The sequence below is a fragment of the Carlito syrichta genome, unplaced genomic scaffold (assembly GCF_000164805.1).
Source record: "Carlito syrichta isolate Samal-C Ts95f unplaced genomic scaffold, Tarsius_syrichta-2.0.1 Scaffold306846, whole genome shotgun sequence".
Classification (NCBI taxonomy): domain Eukaryota; kingdom Metazoa; phylum Chordata; class Mammalia; order Primates; family Tarsiidae; genus Carlito; species Carlito syrichta.
Window position 1 is genome coordinate 257,667 of NW_007250942.1, and position 17,619 is coordinate 275,285.

Consider the following 17,619-nt stretch of genomic DNA (forward strand, 5'->3'; position numbering starts at 1 on the left):
CTGAAGCTTTGTCTCCAGGGGAAATAGGGTCCTGCGAGTCTCTTGTCATGACATTTTCACCAATGAACCAATACATAGCCTTGTTTTATTCCGTTTCTGTTTAAGACACCTTATTTTATATTGCTGATTCATGAATGTTGAACTCATGGACAACAGCACTGTAACTCAAGCCTAAATGAAGCTTGCCAAACATTTTTTTCTGTAAGATGCATCACAGGTTTTTTGTGCTTAGAAGCAGTAAACAGCACTTCAGTACTATACTTGGGGACATTTCAGACAGCAAAATCACCAACAGAAAGCATAAAAATGTGAAAAGTATAGTAAAAGGGGCATTTGTTTACTATGTAAGTGGAAACAAAAGACAGAGTGTGGCCTCAGCTGGGAACCCTGTGTTGGCTGGCTAGAATTTTTTTGCAGCTCCGTGCATTTCTAAAAATGACTGAAAGCGTGCTACAAAATTCGATTTTGCAGTTACATATAAATTTTGTGACTAGGTGAATGAGCAAACGTGGAATCCACCAGCAGCGAGTATCGCAATGTGGCAGGCATGGTGCTGGGCTCTTATGTATCTCAATGGAGAGCAAAAACCCTGAGGTTATGGAGAGGTAAGGCAGCCTTCTCCCCGTCCTAATGCAGCTTTCGTGGGAGAGACAGAAGTTAATACCACATGCAATCATCTTAAAAATACAGGAGTGCTATAAACCATAAAAGTGAGGGAGATGGCAATCAACAGCACTGATTCAAGATACAAGGTGAAGGTCATAACAGAGACAGACGCCGTATTGCAAGAGATCACATTGCAAATGGGGGTTTTAGGAAAAGCCTTGTGAAAGAGGCAGTTTGGAGAAGGGCTTTGATGGAACAGGAGGATTCCAAGGGGAGAGCGAGAGAGCGGGCCCGTCCAGGGAAGGACAACCTTCGCTAAGGCACAGGACGGGGGGCATGGGTGCAGTCAGGAGATAGAAGTCTTCTGCTTCAGTGCGACTGAGGCACATGCAAGGAGCAGCAAGAGACCCTTGAATCAGATCCTTCATTTATTGCTGTGTGTGGGAGGCCCCGAGTGCCAGGTCGAGGCATTTCCATGTGATTTTTTTGACTGGGAGGAGCCACTGGATGATCTGGTGAGGGTTGGCATGATGGGGGGAGGTTTGGCGATCATGGTCATTCTCTTCCCACCCTCATCCCTGTGGCACCGGGTCGCATGGCACCGGGTCGGGGAAATCCTCCACCTGCAAAAGGCACATGATGTTCTCTCCTCACTGGGTTGTTGGGAAGATAAAGTTGGACAAGCTCACTTGGCAGGCGCGAATTCTACCGCTGAACCACCCGTGCGATAAGCTCACTTGGAAAGCAAAAAGCCTTATGCAAAAGACTGCTTTGTTTGTAAGGTGGCCTAATAGTAGTCTATTTTTTTTTTTTTTGAGTTGGAGTCTCACTCTGTCTCCCAGACTGGAGTGCAGTGGCCGCTCCCAGCCACCGCAGCCTCGACCTGCTGGGCTCCGGTGATCCTTCCGCCTCAGCCTTCCGAGAAGCTGGAATAACAGGCGTGTGCTACCACACCCGGCTGATTTTTTGATTTATTGTAGAGATGAGGTCTCACCAAGTTGCCCAGGCGGGTCTCGAACCCGCGGGTTCAGGCAATCCACTCACCTCAGCCTCCCAAAGGCGCGGGATTACAGGCTGAGCCACCGAGCCTGGCTGTAGTTTATTTTTTTTTAGGAAAGATTTTCCTGCTTAATACAGACTCTGGAAGAGGAGACCATGTCCTAGGAACTGAACATGGGTGTATCTCCCATCCTGGGTGACCTTTCTCAGTTTCACCTCTCCGCAGCTTGAGTTATCTCGTCAATCTCCATTTTTTCCTCTTACACTCAATTCTATTTTTCACTCCACGGAATGGGTATGTCTTATTTAAACTCTCTTACCAGACTTAATGCGATTGCTGCATTTCATCTGTTGCTTTCTGTGGTGAATCCTTCTTCCCTGGCTTATGCTCTTAACCACAATGTGAGCTCCACTGGGGCAGAGGTTTTAGACACTCTTATTTAAACTCTGGTATCCCCAGGAACCAGAACAGTGCCTAGCACATAATAGGTGCTCAGGAAATATACGTTGAATGAATGAATATGCTTTTCAGCTGCTCTTCCATTTAAACTGCTGGACACGATCACCTATGTTGCATTAAATACTTAACATATTGTAAAGTCTAAAACAAGCTGGGTTTTTTTCCTGGCTTCTACAACCTATATGCTGCATTTTAATTTTCCTTCCAATTTTGCGTGTCCGTCTTCTCTTCAGAGCTCCAAATTAAGAGGCCCACAGTTTGACAGAGAGAAAGAGCTCTACCCGGATATCCCAATGCACCTGAGCTCAGCAAGGGGACAGAGAGGAATCTTCGCCCCAAGCACAGATTCAGGATCCAAATGGCCTGGGTTTGAATCCCGGTTCTGTCACTTACTGTAGTCACGAGACCTTGGACCGGTCACACAACAGGATGGGCCTGTTTCCTCATTCATAAAATGGAGCTCATAACACTATCTGTCTTATCAGGCTCCTGGGAGGGTTAAAAGAGCGAGTGTGTGGGAGGCATTTAGAACAGTGCCTGGCACAATTATCTTTCTTTCCTGGGAGCAAAACGAAGCTCAGACATGCCCTCCTCTCTTCCTGTTTAGAATGGTGGTTTTCGGCTCTGGGGCAGTCTGCCTTGGATTGCACGTGCACCAACCCTGCAGCTCTGCGCCCAAGCCTGTCTGGTCACACCCCTCACCACAGGAGGCTCTGACCCCGTCTCTTCTCCTCAGGCTGCTGCGGGTGCCTCCGATCGTGTCTCCTCCCTAGCCCCTCCCTCCTCTGTAGTCGGGACCATTCCTTTCCGTTTCCTCCAGTAGCGTTCCATCACTTACACGATCAATTCAGGCTCTCGTCATGAGACTGCAGCTTTCTGGGGCGTGACCACTGCACCTCCTGACCCTCTGGTGCTCCCATTTGACACCACCCTGGTATTTCACTTCCCTGCTTCTGAGGTGTAGATGCTCCTTTTCCTCACTTTGGCATATCTTGCCTTCATAGTCCAGCTCCGAAGTCACCTACTCCAGGATGTCTTCCTTTTCTCATCCTCTCTCCTTTCTCTCCCCACTCATCACCTCACAGTATAAATGTCTATCTGCCCTCCAAAACCTAGCTTCCTGGGAGGTGGGGACTGTCTCACTTGACCATGCGTCTCCTGAATCAAGCATGACAAGAACTCAGTATAGATTGGATGAAAAAAAAAAAACAAACCTCACACCCACACACAAAGATTGGATGAACTGAATTACACACAGGAAACACTGAGTCCATATGTTATGGGCTGAATTGTGACCCCTGCCCCCAAATGTTGAAGTCCTAACCCTAGGACCCAGAATGTTACTACATTTGGAGATAGGATCTTTACAGAGGTAATTAAGTTAAAACGAGGTCATTAAGGTAATCCCAAATCCAAAATGTCTGGTGTACTTATAAGAAGAGATTAAGACACAGACCTACACAGAAGAAAGCCCATATACATAGCCATAAAGGAGAGAGTTCTCAGAAGAAACGAGCCCTATGGACACCTTGATCTTGAACTTCTAGCTTTCAGAATTATGATAAAATAAATTTCAGTTGATTAAGCCACCCAGTCCGTAGCATTTTGTTATAGATGCCCAAGTACATGAATACACTGTATTTCCTTGCCCTTTAAAATTAAACACACCACGTAATTTAAAACTCGAAGTAACCTGTATTTCTTTCCAGAAGAGCTTGTTTCTGTCATAAAATCCACCAAAATCTTGATACTGCCGAAGTAACTCAATTGGAGGCTGGGAGCCATAGCGATCCAGCCTGGGCATGTTTAAATCATCCACAAAAATCACAACTCGTCTGTTTCCCGGAGCTCCTGGAGAGACAAAATAAATTCAGTTTGAGAATTCCAATTCATCCTGAGAAAATGTGAAAAAAGCTTTGGACTCAGCGACACCCTGCAGGTTATAAGGAGCTCGGTTCTCTCTTGAGTGAGGAGGGCCCAGCAGGGTTCTGCCAGGAGAAGGAGAGACTTTTCTCTGCCCTCCCCCATCCCTCTGCAGGGAGATGCAGATGGGCGGCCCCTCAACCTCACTCCCTGAGCAGAAGACAAGGCAGTTTTCCCGCGAGGTCTGGACATTTCTCCATCTCTGTCACACCTGCTACCCTCACCAACGGTGTGGCCTGGCATAGAGGAGGAAGGTCATTTTATTCAACAGTGGTGAGACAGGAGATAGCTGGAGAAAGCCTAGGCAGACAGACAGGAGAGGCCTCTAGTAACAAAGTAGTGAATTCCTGGCAGACCTCTCAGGCTCAGCGTGGGTAAACAAACTCCCTGCAAGTCTCTCAAGCTAGAGCTTATGTCCTCACCGTTGGGAATGAAAAGTAGCCAATCAGAACAGCCAGGGCTAGCCAATCGGCTTAGATTTAGGGCTATATAAGCACCAGGTTTTTGGCCCCAGATGGACAACCCCTTTGGGCCCCCTCCTGCTGTGGGAGCTTTTCTGTCCTCGATAAATCCTGCTTTTTCACTTTCTGGCTGTCCATGTCCTTCATTCTTCCTGGGCATGAGTCAAGAACCTCGACCCTGAAGAGCTACAACCTGAAGAGTTGCAGAAGATCATCGGAGTCGAAAAGTCATGCACCCCAGAGGCTGGCTTGCCAGCCGACAGAGCAAGCTGAACCAGGAGAGCTGCCAGAGGAAAGTGAGACTCCAAAGCTGAGACACCCAGGGGACTAGGCTTGCCAGCACACTGAACCAGCAACACTCAGGGCTTGGCTTGCCAGCCCATTAGAGCTGACACTTGTGGGGCTAGGCTTACCAGCCCCTCCATGACCCTCTCTGGGACTTGGCTGGCTGACCCATTGAGCTGACACTCTTGAAGCCCAGGCTGTCTTGAAAAATCCACATCAGCAGGATGTGGAAGAATGCCAAAATGTCCTTCATAAGCGCCGTCTTACCACCCTCCAGGGAAAACAGGATTAGATGTTCAAGAGCATCCCGATCACATCAGAAGGAATCTAGTGCTCTGGGGCTGCACAAAGCCACATTTAACCTAAAGAAAGTCGATGTAGACACTCGCCAGACAAAAAGGACGCGTGATGGCCAGTGGGCAAACAGTGGTTGGGATTAATTATGGAAGGCGATTCCAAGATAAGTGAGGTAAAGTGAGTGCCCTACTCCATCCTCTGGACCCTGGAAGCCGAGTAGCAGGACAGGGGCTGGGAAAGGGCTCTAAGAGACTCATTCATGGAGATTTGGGGTCCCCACCGGAAAACAGAGTGGCATCTCTTGTGCTTACCAGAGCAGGAAAAAGGGAACAGACAGAGGAGGTGGTGAGGCAGCTGGCAGCACCACTGTTTATCATGACAGGGTCTACTGATGGTGGACAACGCGGAAGGGAGCTGAGTCTGAGCCTTGGCAGTGCCCCATCCCGGAGGCTGCCAGCTGGGCAAGTGGTTCCCAGCATCAAGAGGCTGCAAGATGAATGACTGGAGGATGGAACTGAGTCAGGACTGAGGTCCCGATTCCCACCCTCAAGGAACCCTCCAACGGGTGGCCATTGATCTTTGAACAGCTCTTTGGGGAGCTCCTCACGAGCGCCTACCCCCGAAAGCCCACCTCACACAGAGCACAAACAGTCATTCGGCGCAGGCCAGAGAAGCAGGGCCCATCCACAGACAGGCCCATCTAGATGCCAGCTAGGAAGAAGACACTTGTCCTTTCTTTCTTTTTCTCCCATCTAGCCAGGGAGGGTGGGGAGGAGTAAGAAGCACCCCACGCCCCCTGCACCTCCCGTGCCTGGAGCCACAAACCTAGTTTATGACAGAGGAGGGGAGGAGCTTTAAATTGGGCTTGGGATTTAAGTTTTCCATTGGTCCGGACTCAGTAGACCTGAAGGTGACCAGAAAGTCATGCCACTTATCTAAGCAGTTAATGAGGGAGATGCCACAAAGCCTGGTTGGAAGTACTGACTGAAGAAAATGCCAGAGCAGTTTCAAGCTTATTCCCCCACGTAGTTCTGGCAAGTCAAGGTGCTAGATAGAAAGAGGTTTGTTTGTTTTAAGCAAGGGAGATCAATGCAGCTTGGGGGGAGCTGGGTGGAGAGAGGAAGAGCCAGAGAGGTAGAGATAGAAGATGCTCTGTGTTGAAGGAGATGATAGGAATAAACAACTCGCTTGCTAATGGCATGATATCTAATATCTAGCACAGGGAAAGAAATTCCATGAACAGAATCACTTTTACAAAAGAATTAAGCAAAGAAAAGAATCAGTCATTTTATTACATGCATGGTAAATGTGATTTATTCATTAAGATAATTTGTGTGGGACATATTAAAATGGTGATGCTTACCCAGAATATTTTTTCTTTTTCTTTCCAGTTTTGACTCAATGATCTCTTGTGTCCTTGCAGATGAAGTTTGAGCGGAAAAATTTAGGTAAACAGGGACATACCCAGCTGATTCCTGAATTTTATTTAGCAATCCTTTGGCAATCACAGACTTTAAATAAAAAAAAATAAGTTAGTTGATTCACATTCAGCAGGTTCTCTTTCAGTTGTCTATGTCAGTAATAATTTAATACAATGAGTAAGAAACAAAGTAAAAAGAGAGGTAAAAGCCAAACTGACAGGTCTGCTTTTCTCTTACTGGAGATTTCATCTAGCTGTGTTTTTCAGAACCAAAGAAATATACTAATCAGCTCTATCTCAGCAAAGGTTCTATTTTAGCTTCATACCAAAACCCATCTTGGTTATTCTCCAAGCCAATTTATAGCAAGCGTCAGAGAAAGATCTAAATTTCTTTGAGGAATAATTTAGAATGGAAGCAGTGAATCCTTGCTTATGTGTACTCCTCTAAAACTAAGAAATCCAGTCAGTATTTCCCCCAATCGACTTTTTAAAAAACGTTTGAAGGACACCATTGTTGTACCAGGAAGAAATAAACAGGCAGGAGGTATAGTCAGAAGCTGTCTTCATCACTAATCTTTTGGGGACAAAAACTGCTCTGGCCCATTCCACCAACCAGTTTAATGGCAGTCCCAGAAATACCAAGGGATGCAACGCAAAAGTTCTTAAACACAAACACTGGTTGACAGGATCCTCTGGTTTTTTAGAATATCAACCCCCAAAATTTATTCAGAAACTGGAAAACTTTGGAGTAGTTTCTAGGGCCAGTATAGACTCAGCATAGTTAAATTCTTCTTGAAAAAGTGATAAAAATTAAAAAAAACCTAAGCCCACCATCCCCCATTTGGAGCAGAACTTCTTGTTTCATGTGGACTTCCCACCTTGCCAACGCCCGTTATTCCAGTAAATAACACCGAATGATTGACGGCCAGGAGTTTTTCCATGAGATACCCATAGCGCACGGTGTCAGTTGTGGGGACAAGCATTTCAAAAAACGGAACATCTCGGCTGTATTTGAAAGTAGGTATGATTCGTTCCCAGGGATCCAGCCGTTTGGTGTCAAAATCCACATGAATGCTCCACAAATCACCAGAACTGGGAAGCTAATGTATAAAATTAAACAGAAAATAGGCAATAGGAAATGGACCATACTGACAAAGGACAATATTGACACATGGCAATACACACATTCACACAGAAACAAAGGCCATTAAAAAACATGAACGAATTTGTATTTCTTTGTGTAGATGTAGTTGTTTCGATATCTGAGACTAATTCTTTAACACAATTATGCCACAAAATGCATGAAAAAAACTTGACATATTGATTATATTAAAACCCTGTATCAGGATCGTAAAGCATTTTTAACTTAATTTAACATGCAGAGACGTACTCTGTGTCAAATACTGGGCTAGGGGCTGGGGACAAGTGCCGAATGAGACCCAGCCTCTGTCTTCAATGAGCTGGTAATGCACATGGGGACACAATCACTGCAGTTAATACCCACGGGGAACTAAGGGCTCGAATGGAGTTTATTACAGTCTCAGAAATGAGCAAGAGGGCTCATTTCTACTTGCAGGGGAGTTATAGGGGTATCTAGAGATTCAGGAAGGCTTCCAGGGGGTGATGCTACTGCTCAAACTTGAAGAACAAGCAGGAGTCACATGGGCAGAAGGAGAATTGTATAGGAGCAGAGAAGAAGGAATGAAGGTTTAGGCTAAAACAAGGATTGTAAGGTCAAGGTCATGGAAAGTGTGGTTCATGCTGGAACCAGGAAAGCACTGTATATCATGAGAAATGAGGCTGAGAGTAAAGACAGGGGCCGAGATATGGAAAGCGGCACTTATTAAAGAGCTAAGCAGGTGAGTGACATGATCAGATTGCATCTCAGATGTTTCACTTTGGAAGCAGCATAGAATAGTAGTGTTTCAAGCTCATTTGACAGTGACTCTTATAATAATAAGAAATTCATTTTGCATGGTCACCTAGAAAATATATATATATTTATGAATATATGTAATATACATATGTATCTACAATACATGTATGTATCTACAAACATATATAATATTTACCCCTACCATGTGCAATTTGCTCTATTTTCTATTCTATTTTTAAGAAGCTATTGAGATGTAACATAACTTTTTTTTAAAGTCCACTTTAAAGAATTTTTATAGATGTAAATATTAATATAACCATCCTGGATTAAAATATATCCAGCACCTCAGAAGGCTCTTTTTTCCACTTTTTCATCGATATCAGTCATACCTGCATCTTCTTCTGAGGGAATCACTAGTCTGTTTGTTTGTTCTATTTGCCTGTTCTTTCACTAATGCCACATTCTCCTAATTACTGTTGCACACTGTCTCAAATTCTTAAGGTCATGTAGTGTAAGACCTCCAAATTTGTGCTCCTTTAAGATTATCTTGGCTATTACATGTCTTTTACATTTTTACATAAATATTTTAAAATGGGATTGTCAGTTTCCATTAAAAAAATCTGTTAGGATGTTGGGTTTGGAATCGCCTTGAATCTTCAGAATATATTGGGAAGATCTAGCATCTTAATAATATTGAGTATTCTAATCCATGGTGATAGTATATTTCTCCATTTATTTAGATCTTTTAAAATTTCTCTCAACAATGCTTTATAGTTTTCAGTGCAGAGGTCATTTATAGCTTTCATTAGATTTATTCCTAAATAGTTGATATTTTATTGTTTTAAGATGTCATTTGATAATTTTCATGGACCTTATATCCAATGATCACACTAATTTACTTATTTAAATGATTTGTTTGTAGAGTCTTTAATATTTTCTACATACTCTGTCATAGTTTCTGAAAATAATGACAGTTTTGCTTCTTCTTTTCCAAAGTTCCTAGATTTTATTTCTTTTCTTGCCTTATTGCATTGGCTAGGATCGCAAATATTTGTTGACAGAAAGTTGTGATAGAGGCTATTTTCTTTTTAAAAAACTTGGTTGTGACCTTTCACTTGATTTCATGACCAGTTAATAGATTGTGACCTATCATTTTAAAAACACTGGTAGAGAGGATGAGTTAGATAGGACTAGACCAAAGTCAAGGAAGTAATAAATAGGCTATTTTAATAGCCCAGGAAAGAAATGATAAGAACCTGAGTTATCCAGAGGCAGTGAGGATGAAGAAAACAGGGCATATTTTAAAAAATACTTAGCAGATAAATTTTATGAACTTAGTGTTTCATTAGCTATAGAAAGGTGAGTAGGGAAAGAAGAATCTATAATGTGGTGATACTTTGAAACTATGTAAATATTGCTTGTTATCAAACCTCTACCTACTAGTTTTAATATCCATTGATAATTTCTGCCTAAATAAATTATCACAATAATTGTTGCAAAGTGATGACCTCCCAACTGGATTTATCATTTCTTCTGCATAGATTAGTTGGTATTAGTTATAAAAGAAAGAGCTTTTTCTTCTCTCCTACTTATTTATTTAGTTATGCATACTTTGCCATCACTATGAACTCATAGATTTTTATTTTATTCAAAGGGCTATAATCTCATACTATTATGATTAATTTTGTTGCTTAAATATATCTAATTTGGCCAGTTGAGTCCCTTTAAACTGTCTCCTGTGTTCTCTTGGCATATCCCACTTTGAGCACTTTTTTACTATCTGACATAAGATGTTCTAGGCTCATTTTATACTCTCCTTGCCTCAACCTTGAAATCAACTATTTTACTAAGAATCTCTTGTTCCCTTTAGTGGAGAACAGTATTTAAAATTTACCATGCTAGGTATGCTCACTGCGACTGAGGTGTTATCATGTCTAGCTCCTTTTGGCATGCAGAACTAAAAAAGTTAGCATGTATGACTATATACATACATATACACAGACATCAATTTTCATGCATACATATGGATATATGTTAATATTTTCAAAATTCATGAGCACCAAGACCTGCAATTACAATCCAATGACACAGGATGCAGTCTTATCTTTCTCCTCCATGTTTGTAAATCCCTTCTCTAACAATGAGAAACTTGATTGTCATTATTTTCAATATATTCACTCATTTGCTCAGTCTTAGAATGTACAGAAAGTAGTTTCAGAATTGCTAACCAATCACACTGTGAAAAATAAATTTGCTAACTAGAATTTAATATTTGTTGATTGTAGAGAGTTTTAATATACTTATACATCTTACTTTCTTCACATGGCTGGGAGATGACTCTTAACTTTTAAAAATATGTTAAACGTTATCTATTGTTGAAAGAAGTTAATCATTTTAGGAGCTTAGTAAATAAGTTATATTTGCAGTAGAAATAAAGCTCTTGAAGTTTTAATCCTAAAGTTAAATTTTAATTATTCAGAATTATCATGTTGAAATTAAATTAATTTGGTTCTTACCCTGGCATCATGGTTATCATCAAATTGTGTTCTAATAAATGTATCAAAAGAATCCCAGTAGTTTTCAGTTAAGTTTCCACCCAAAGACCATAAATAACAGAATACAAAAGTCTGACATAGGATAGTGTTCAGTTTTGTTTGCTCCTAAAAGAATAAAGAGAAATAGTTTTAATATTTTATGTGTAAACATAAAAAGAATCATAAATTGCAAAGTCCAAAGATATTTTAATTTAGACTCATGCATTTTTAAATGGGCACAGTGTATGTTTCTTATACTTCATTCAGTGGTTCACAGAGAGGTGTTTTCTTGTGATTATACATAAGAAAATGAATGGCAAGACATATGTAGGAAAAAAATCTCAAGTTTGTTTTTTGACTGATTGTTATACTTTTTTTTTGCCCACATAAAGGTATTTAAGCAGACTGGGAATATGTTGTATTGGGATTATGTTGTAGGCTGTAATGGTATTCAAACTTGAGTGGAAAAGTAAACCACGGGCTTGCCAAACTCCTTTTAACTGAAAGTCTGTGAACCTAATTATAGTTATTAGTTCCCTGAAAAATTAACTTGAAAATAAAGCTATCATATTTCAGAAAACTTGGAGTTATTTACTCGCAAAGAATCTATATGATAATCTAATTTTTTTTAACTTCATAGCAGTAAGAAAACTCTTCATACCAATGCCAAGTTAACTCCATCTTTCCCAAGTATCAAAGACTCCAGTAAGCAACACAGTGTAGTAACTTTGCTGATGTCCACTTGTGGGATTGCTTGACTGCACTTTTTATTGATAAAATGTAAACCTTCATCAACATAACGTTGGAAAAGTTTCAATATATATTCTTGGGTTTCTTCATTCAGCTGAAAATGAACAAACAAATAATATTTTAGCCAGGCCAAATGAAATAGGTAATTAAGTTTAGAAACAGATTGGTTAAAATCCAGATATTTCAATATACTCAGTGACCTTGACACCAAAGGGTATAACCATCACACATAGTAAACAAATTAAATTTTAAGAAAACTTTCCTGGGAAGGGATACATGGAAGACATAAGTAGTTGATAATGTTCTACTTCTTGGTCTGGTAATGGATTCAGAGCTGTTAATTTTATAATTATTTCTTAAACTGCCAATACACATTTCATGCTGTCTTCTATGTCGGTGGTCTTTTATAATTATGAACAATTCAAAAGAAGAAACACAGAAGACAACATTTTAATATCTAAGTGAAGTAGAGGAATAATTTCCAAAGATTTTAAAATGAATTAAGCTCTTCTCACCATTCCTATTCAACTATGTACTGGAAGTCCTAGCTAATGCAGTAGGACAATAAAAGGATATATAATGTATACAGATAGAGAAGGAAGAAGTAAAACTGTCTTTGTTCACAAATAACATGATTGTCTGTGTAGAAAATCCACCCTAATTGACATAACAAAACAAAGCAAAACTAAAACTAATACACAATTAAAGCAGTTACAAGATACAAGGTTAATATGTACAAGTCAATCACTTTCTTCTATACTAACAAGGATCAATTGGAATTTGAAATACAAAATACAACACAATTTATGTTAGCGCCCAAAACTCAAATAATTATAAATTTAACAGATATGTACTAGATCTATATAAGAAAAACTACAATACTCCAAGGAAACAGCAACAACAACAAAACTCTAAATATATGGAAAGATATACCATGCTCATAAATAGCGAGACTAAATATTGTTAAGATGTCGGTTCCTCTAATTTTATCTATCAATTCGACACAATCTCAATTCCAGAAAGTTACTTTGTGAATCAATCGACAGTTTGATTCTAAAGTTTATATGGAAAGGCAAAAGACCCAGATACAATAGTCAACACGATACTGAAGACAGAGTAAGTTGGAGGACAGACCCTTCCCAGCTTCAAGACTTAACTATAAAGCTACAATATCCAAAATGGTGTGGCGTCAGTGAAAGAATAGACAAACAGATCAATAGAACAGAAGGGAGCTCAGAGATAGACCTACATAAATTCAGTCGACTGATCTTTGAGAAAGGAGAGAAGGTAACATAATGGAGAAAGTGTAGTCTTTTCGACAGATGAGGCTGGGACAACTGGGAACCCACATGCAAAAAAAGTGAACCTCAACACAGACTTTACACTTCTAACAAAAATTAACTCAAAATGGATCATAGACCTAAATGCAAAACACAATATCAAGCTTTGAGAAGATAGTATAGGAGAAAATCTAGATAACGTTGTCTTTGGTGATGACTTTGAAGGCCCTATTCCTGAGGGAAATAATTGAGAAGGTAGACTTCATTAAAATGACTAACTTCCGCTCTGTGAATGACACTCATATGAGAACAAAAGGGGAAATATTGACGCAATCTGAGGAGAAACCAGAGTGCTGTCAAGAAAATACGACAAGACACAGACAGGGAGAATATATTTGCAAAAGATCTATTTGATAAAGAAGTGATAATCAGAATATATAAAGAGCTTTTCCAACTTCATAAAAAAAAAAAAAAACCAAAAAAAAAACCCAATTAGAAAATCGGCCAAAGACTTTCTTTAATAGATACTTCACCAAGAAGATATACAGATGGCAAACATGCACATGAAAAGATGCTCAAGCCATATATCATTAGGGAATTATCAATTAAAACAACATAATATTAATACATGCCTATTAAAATGGATACAATCCAAAACATGGACAATGACAAATGCTGGCAAGGATGTGAGCAAAAGGAGTTCTCATTCATTATTTGTAGGGATACAAAATGATACAGCCACTTCGGAGAACAGTCTGACAGTTTCTTACAAAGCTAAGCAGAAACCATATGATCTAATGATCACACTTCTAGGTATTTACCCAGATAAGTTGAAAGCTATCTCCTCACAGGAATCTGCACATTCATGTTTACTTACAGCAGCTTAATTTATAACTGACAGAACTTGGAAGCAACCAAGATGTCTTTTAGCAGGTGAATGAACACAGGAACTGTAGTATATCAAAACAATATCAAAACAATAAAATGTTATCCACTACTAAAAAGAAATTAGCAATTAAACCATAGAAAGACACAGAGGTACCTTGAATACATATTGCTCAGTGAAAAACAGCCAATTTGAATAGGTTATGTGTTGTAGAATTTCTACCGTATGACATTCTGGAAAAGACAAAACTATAAAGACAGTAAAAAGACCAGTGGTCACCAGGGGTTAGGGGATGGGAAGAAAGGATGAATAGGTGGACCTTAGAGGATTTTTAGAGCAGTGAGACTATTCTGTATGAAACCAAAATGGTGGAAATATGATTTTATGCATTTTTCAAAACTCATATATTGTACAACACAATATAGACCACAAAGAGTGAGCCTTAATGTAAACTATGAACTTTAGTTAATAATAAAGTATCAATATCGGTTCACTACTTTTTAACAAATGTACCACATCTATGGAAAATGCTAATAAAGGAGAAACTGTGTTTGAGGGGGAGTACATGGAAACCCTTATTTTTGTTCAAATTTTCTGTAAACTGGAGACTACATATAATAAAATCTGTTAATTAAGAAGTGACTTCAGGAAAGCTTAAAAGCTAAAGGTAACTCATGAAAAATTCCCTATTCTGAGAATTATGGTCTTTAATAAGGTACTCTGAGACCAGACTAAAAATGAGGAAAACAATGGTTTTCTGATTCATCTTTGGGAGGGGGAGAGACAGAGAGGAAGATGGCGTCCTTGGAGTAGGAGATAAGATGGGAGAAACACCGCAAAGTATTTCTTGTTAAGTGAAGGTGAAGAGAAAAATTCTATTTTAGAATACAGAGGGTCCAAAGAATAATAGTATGAAACTGAGTTGTTCTAAATAATAACATATATACTTTCCTTCACGTTGGGTGGAATTGTACCTCTGAAGTTAGAATGTGTCTTGGATCTTGCACCTACAGTTAGGGTGGGGGGTAAACTGTTTTTCTTTTCTTTTTGGTTTTCAGAAGCATGAGGAGCTCTTAAAGTCTAAAAACAATGACAATGTCTGGACTTAAACATCCTTTTTCTTCTTTGTGATTCTCTCTTATTACTCCCAGACCATCTGCACATCTTTTTCAATGCCTCACCCTGTTCTAGCTGTGTTTTCAGGGACTCGAGAGATTGGCCTGTGTTTGTTGTCTGGGGAAAAGCCAGGCAGCGTGGGCAGGCAGCAGAATGAGCAGGCGGGCTGGCAGGCTGAAGTAACAAGAAAGGAGGACAGATTTGTGGGAGTATATAAACATTCCTAGAGGATTCTGGGAATCTTTAGGGAGAGGGACTGGGTAACATGATGAAATCCCTCCAATCAAGCACCATGAGGCTTTTACCTCTTGCTATCTGTACACTCTAGGGCAGTATGAGCCCTGGTAGATGGAGACATTGGGGCGTATCTGGTTGTACTTACTTTTTTAGAAATACCCTTCATCCAAGTTTTCACATACGGCATCCATTTCAGTTCTTCAGGATCCACAAACACCATTCCACATCGACTGACGGTCGCGGGGGAGGCCACCTTCAGATCTTGCACCTAAAGTTGAGGAGAGTGGAACAGGAAACAGCTAATACGATGCTTTTTATTCTTCCAACATCAGTGTTCACATCTTAAAAACGATTCCCACTTTTAAGTTAACACCGAGTGGGAGAGTAATAAGTAATCAAAAATAAAGAAGGAAAATTAAGAGAGGCATAAAGTGAAAAAAAAAAAAAATCCCATGAGTACGGGAGGATACTGTCAAATCCTGTGGGCAGGACTGGGTGTTTCTTTTCCCTTTTCATTCTTGAAGTGGAATCTCTGGTCTAATACCCAGCACAGGGAAGGCATTTGATCGGTATTTGATGAGTGAATCGAACATGGTTCGTACCCTCCATGATGCTTTGTGGTTGTACTTGGTTTCCACACCTCTTCCAATCTCTCATCAAATATTCGCACAACAGTGAGATAATTTCTTCATATCAAATATAATAATTTTAAACTTCAAATGGATTTTGGATTATGTAGTCATATATATATAGTCATATGTGTGTATGTGTGTGTGGATACACACATATACACACACACATACATATCTAGGAATACAATCATGGGAATTTTTTTTCACTTTATGTCTCTCTTAATTGCTGGGAAGTCAAAATTGATTGTATTTTCTGTTTATAGAGGCAGGAACATTTGAGAAACTTTGTCAGGACTGACAATCTACTATCAAACGATAATTTAATAAATATTTACTAAGTAAACAGAACCCTCTAGTAATCACTACAGATGGTAAGTGATATATCAGTGTGAGGAAAACATTAATAATGGTATGTCAATTGAATGAATGATTTCACGCCACAGAAAGGTGCACCCTTACCTCAAAAAGCATGTGAATTTGAGGTGTGAGTTTAATCCTCTCACTGTTAGCCAGGCAAAGCATCTTGTTATCATCCAGCACTGTATTCATATTTTCAATCCAAAGAGCGTCTACTGGCCCATCACTGATGATCCATTTATGGTCTTCTGAAGTATCATTCACAGCTGCTCGGACACTTAGCGCCATCAAGCCATCCTTCCATTCCAAGGTTATGTTATTAACTTCACCATATAATTCACCCATTGTAATTGATTTTGGGTTGAGGACATATGTTTTAACTGCTTGGTAAAAGGGATTGTCTAACCCAAGTTTTTGCAAATTTCCTAATGTTTCTGCTAGTATTCGGTAAACTGTGGTCTTGCCACCTCCTGTTGGCCCGACTAACATGACACCGTGCCTTACTAACATAGTTTCATAGAACTGTATCACTTTTCTGACCATACACATCTCAGGCTGAAGATTTTGTCCTTTCATGACATCCACAATTGTTGACTGCAAGATACCATAATCATGTTCTGGAATTTGGACTCCAGGAAAAAGGTCAGATATGATTCCACTGACAAAACAGAAACAAAACCAATTAGGGACCGTTGGTCATTAATATTTTCATTGACATTTGTTACAATTGATTGATTAAATATTATATTTAAATATTATGAGTCTTATTTTTGCTAATTCATCTCCCTTTCTTCTGAACATACACAGTATTAGTTTGTCTTATACACTGTACCAGAATCTGTCATTTCTATGATATCTAGCATGATTTTGTTTATTTTCTGTACCAATGTCCTTAAGTACATTGGAGGGTAAGCAATACTGCTTGTTTCTGTATTGCCCATAGTACCAAATATGTAGAAAGTAATGAACTTACAGTTTATTTATTTATTTATTTGCAGTTGGTATGGAAGTTTTATTTTTTAAAAAATTTTTCTTTTAATTTTTTTTCTTTCAAAGATGTAGGGTACAATTCAGGGTTAGGTATACAAATATTCATTATTCACGTACCCTTGTTGATGAGGTGTGTCCCCCTCTTCCCCAGGCAAATTTCTACTACTACCAATCTTGCTTTCCCGCTCCCCTCCTGGCAGTTTCCCACTACTGCCAATCGTTTTCTTATAGTTTGTGATGATTGTTCAAGGTCCACTTATGAGTGAGAACAAGTGATACTTGGTTCTTTGCTTCAAACTTAGTTTATTTTAAAAACTATAATTGTATCTCTACTTTTCCTAAAACCATTTACTTATACTGTATGGATATTCAGAAAAATAAGATGGAAATATAAAGAAAAGATTTGTATTAGGTAAAAAAAAAAAGGGAGGAAGGGAAAAGTTGTATGTTTTTATAGGCAACAGTTAATACAGAATGTTACCACGGGAAAAAAGAAGCTAAGTCTTTATC

The 17,619-nt window shown here is 39.5% G+C and overlaps 1 protein-coding gene across 1 annotated transcript in view; it reads right to left on the reverse strand.

Annotated features, from left to right (window-relative positions):
• DNAH6 (dynein axonemal heavy chain 6) overlaps nt 1-17,619 on the reverse strand; it is a 310,610-nt gene that overhangs the window by 144,086 nt on the left and 148,905 nt on the right. Inside the window, exons 33-39 of the mRNA XM_008063442.2 lie at nt 16,222-16,777; nt 15,276-15,398; nt 11,523-11,705; nt 10,844-10,987; nt 7,330-7,551; nt 6,395-6,542; nt 3,759-3,916 (exon numbers count right to left, since the gene is read on the reverse strand). Coding sequence (XP_008061633.1) covers nt 3,759-3,916; nt 6,395-6,542; nt 7,330-7,551; nt 10,844-10,987; nt 11,523-11,705; nt 15,276-15,398; nt 16,222-16,777 — 1,534 coding nt within the window. The remainder of the gene's footprint in view (nt 1-3,758; nt 3,917-6,394; nt 6,543-7,329; nt 7,552-10,843; nt 10,988-11,522; nt 11,706-15,275; nt 15,399-16,221; nt 16,778-17,619) is intronic.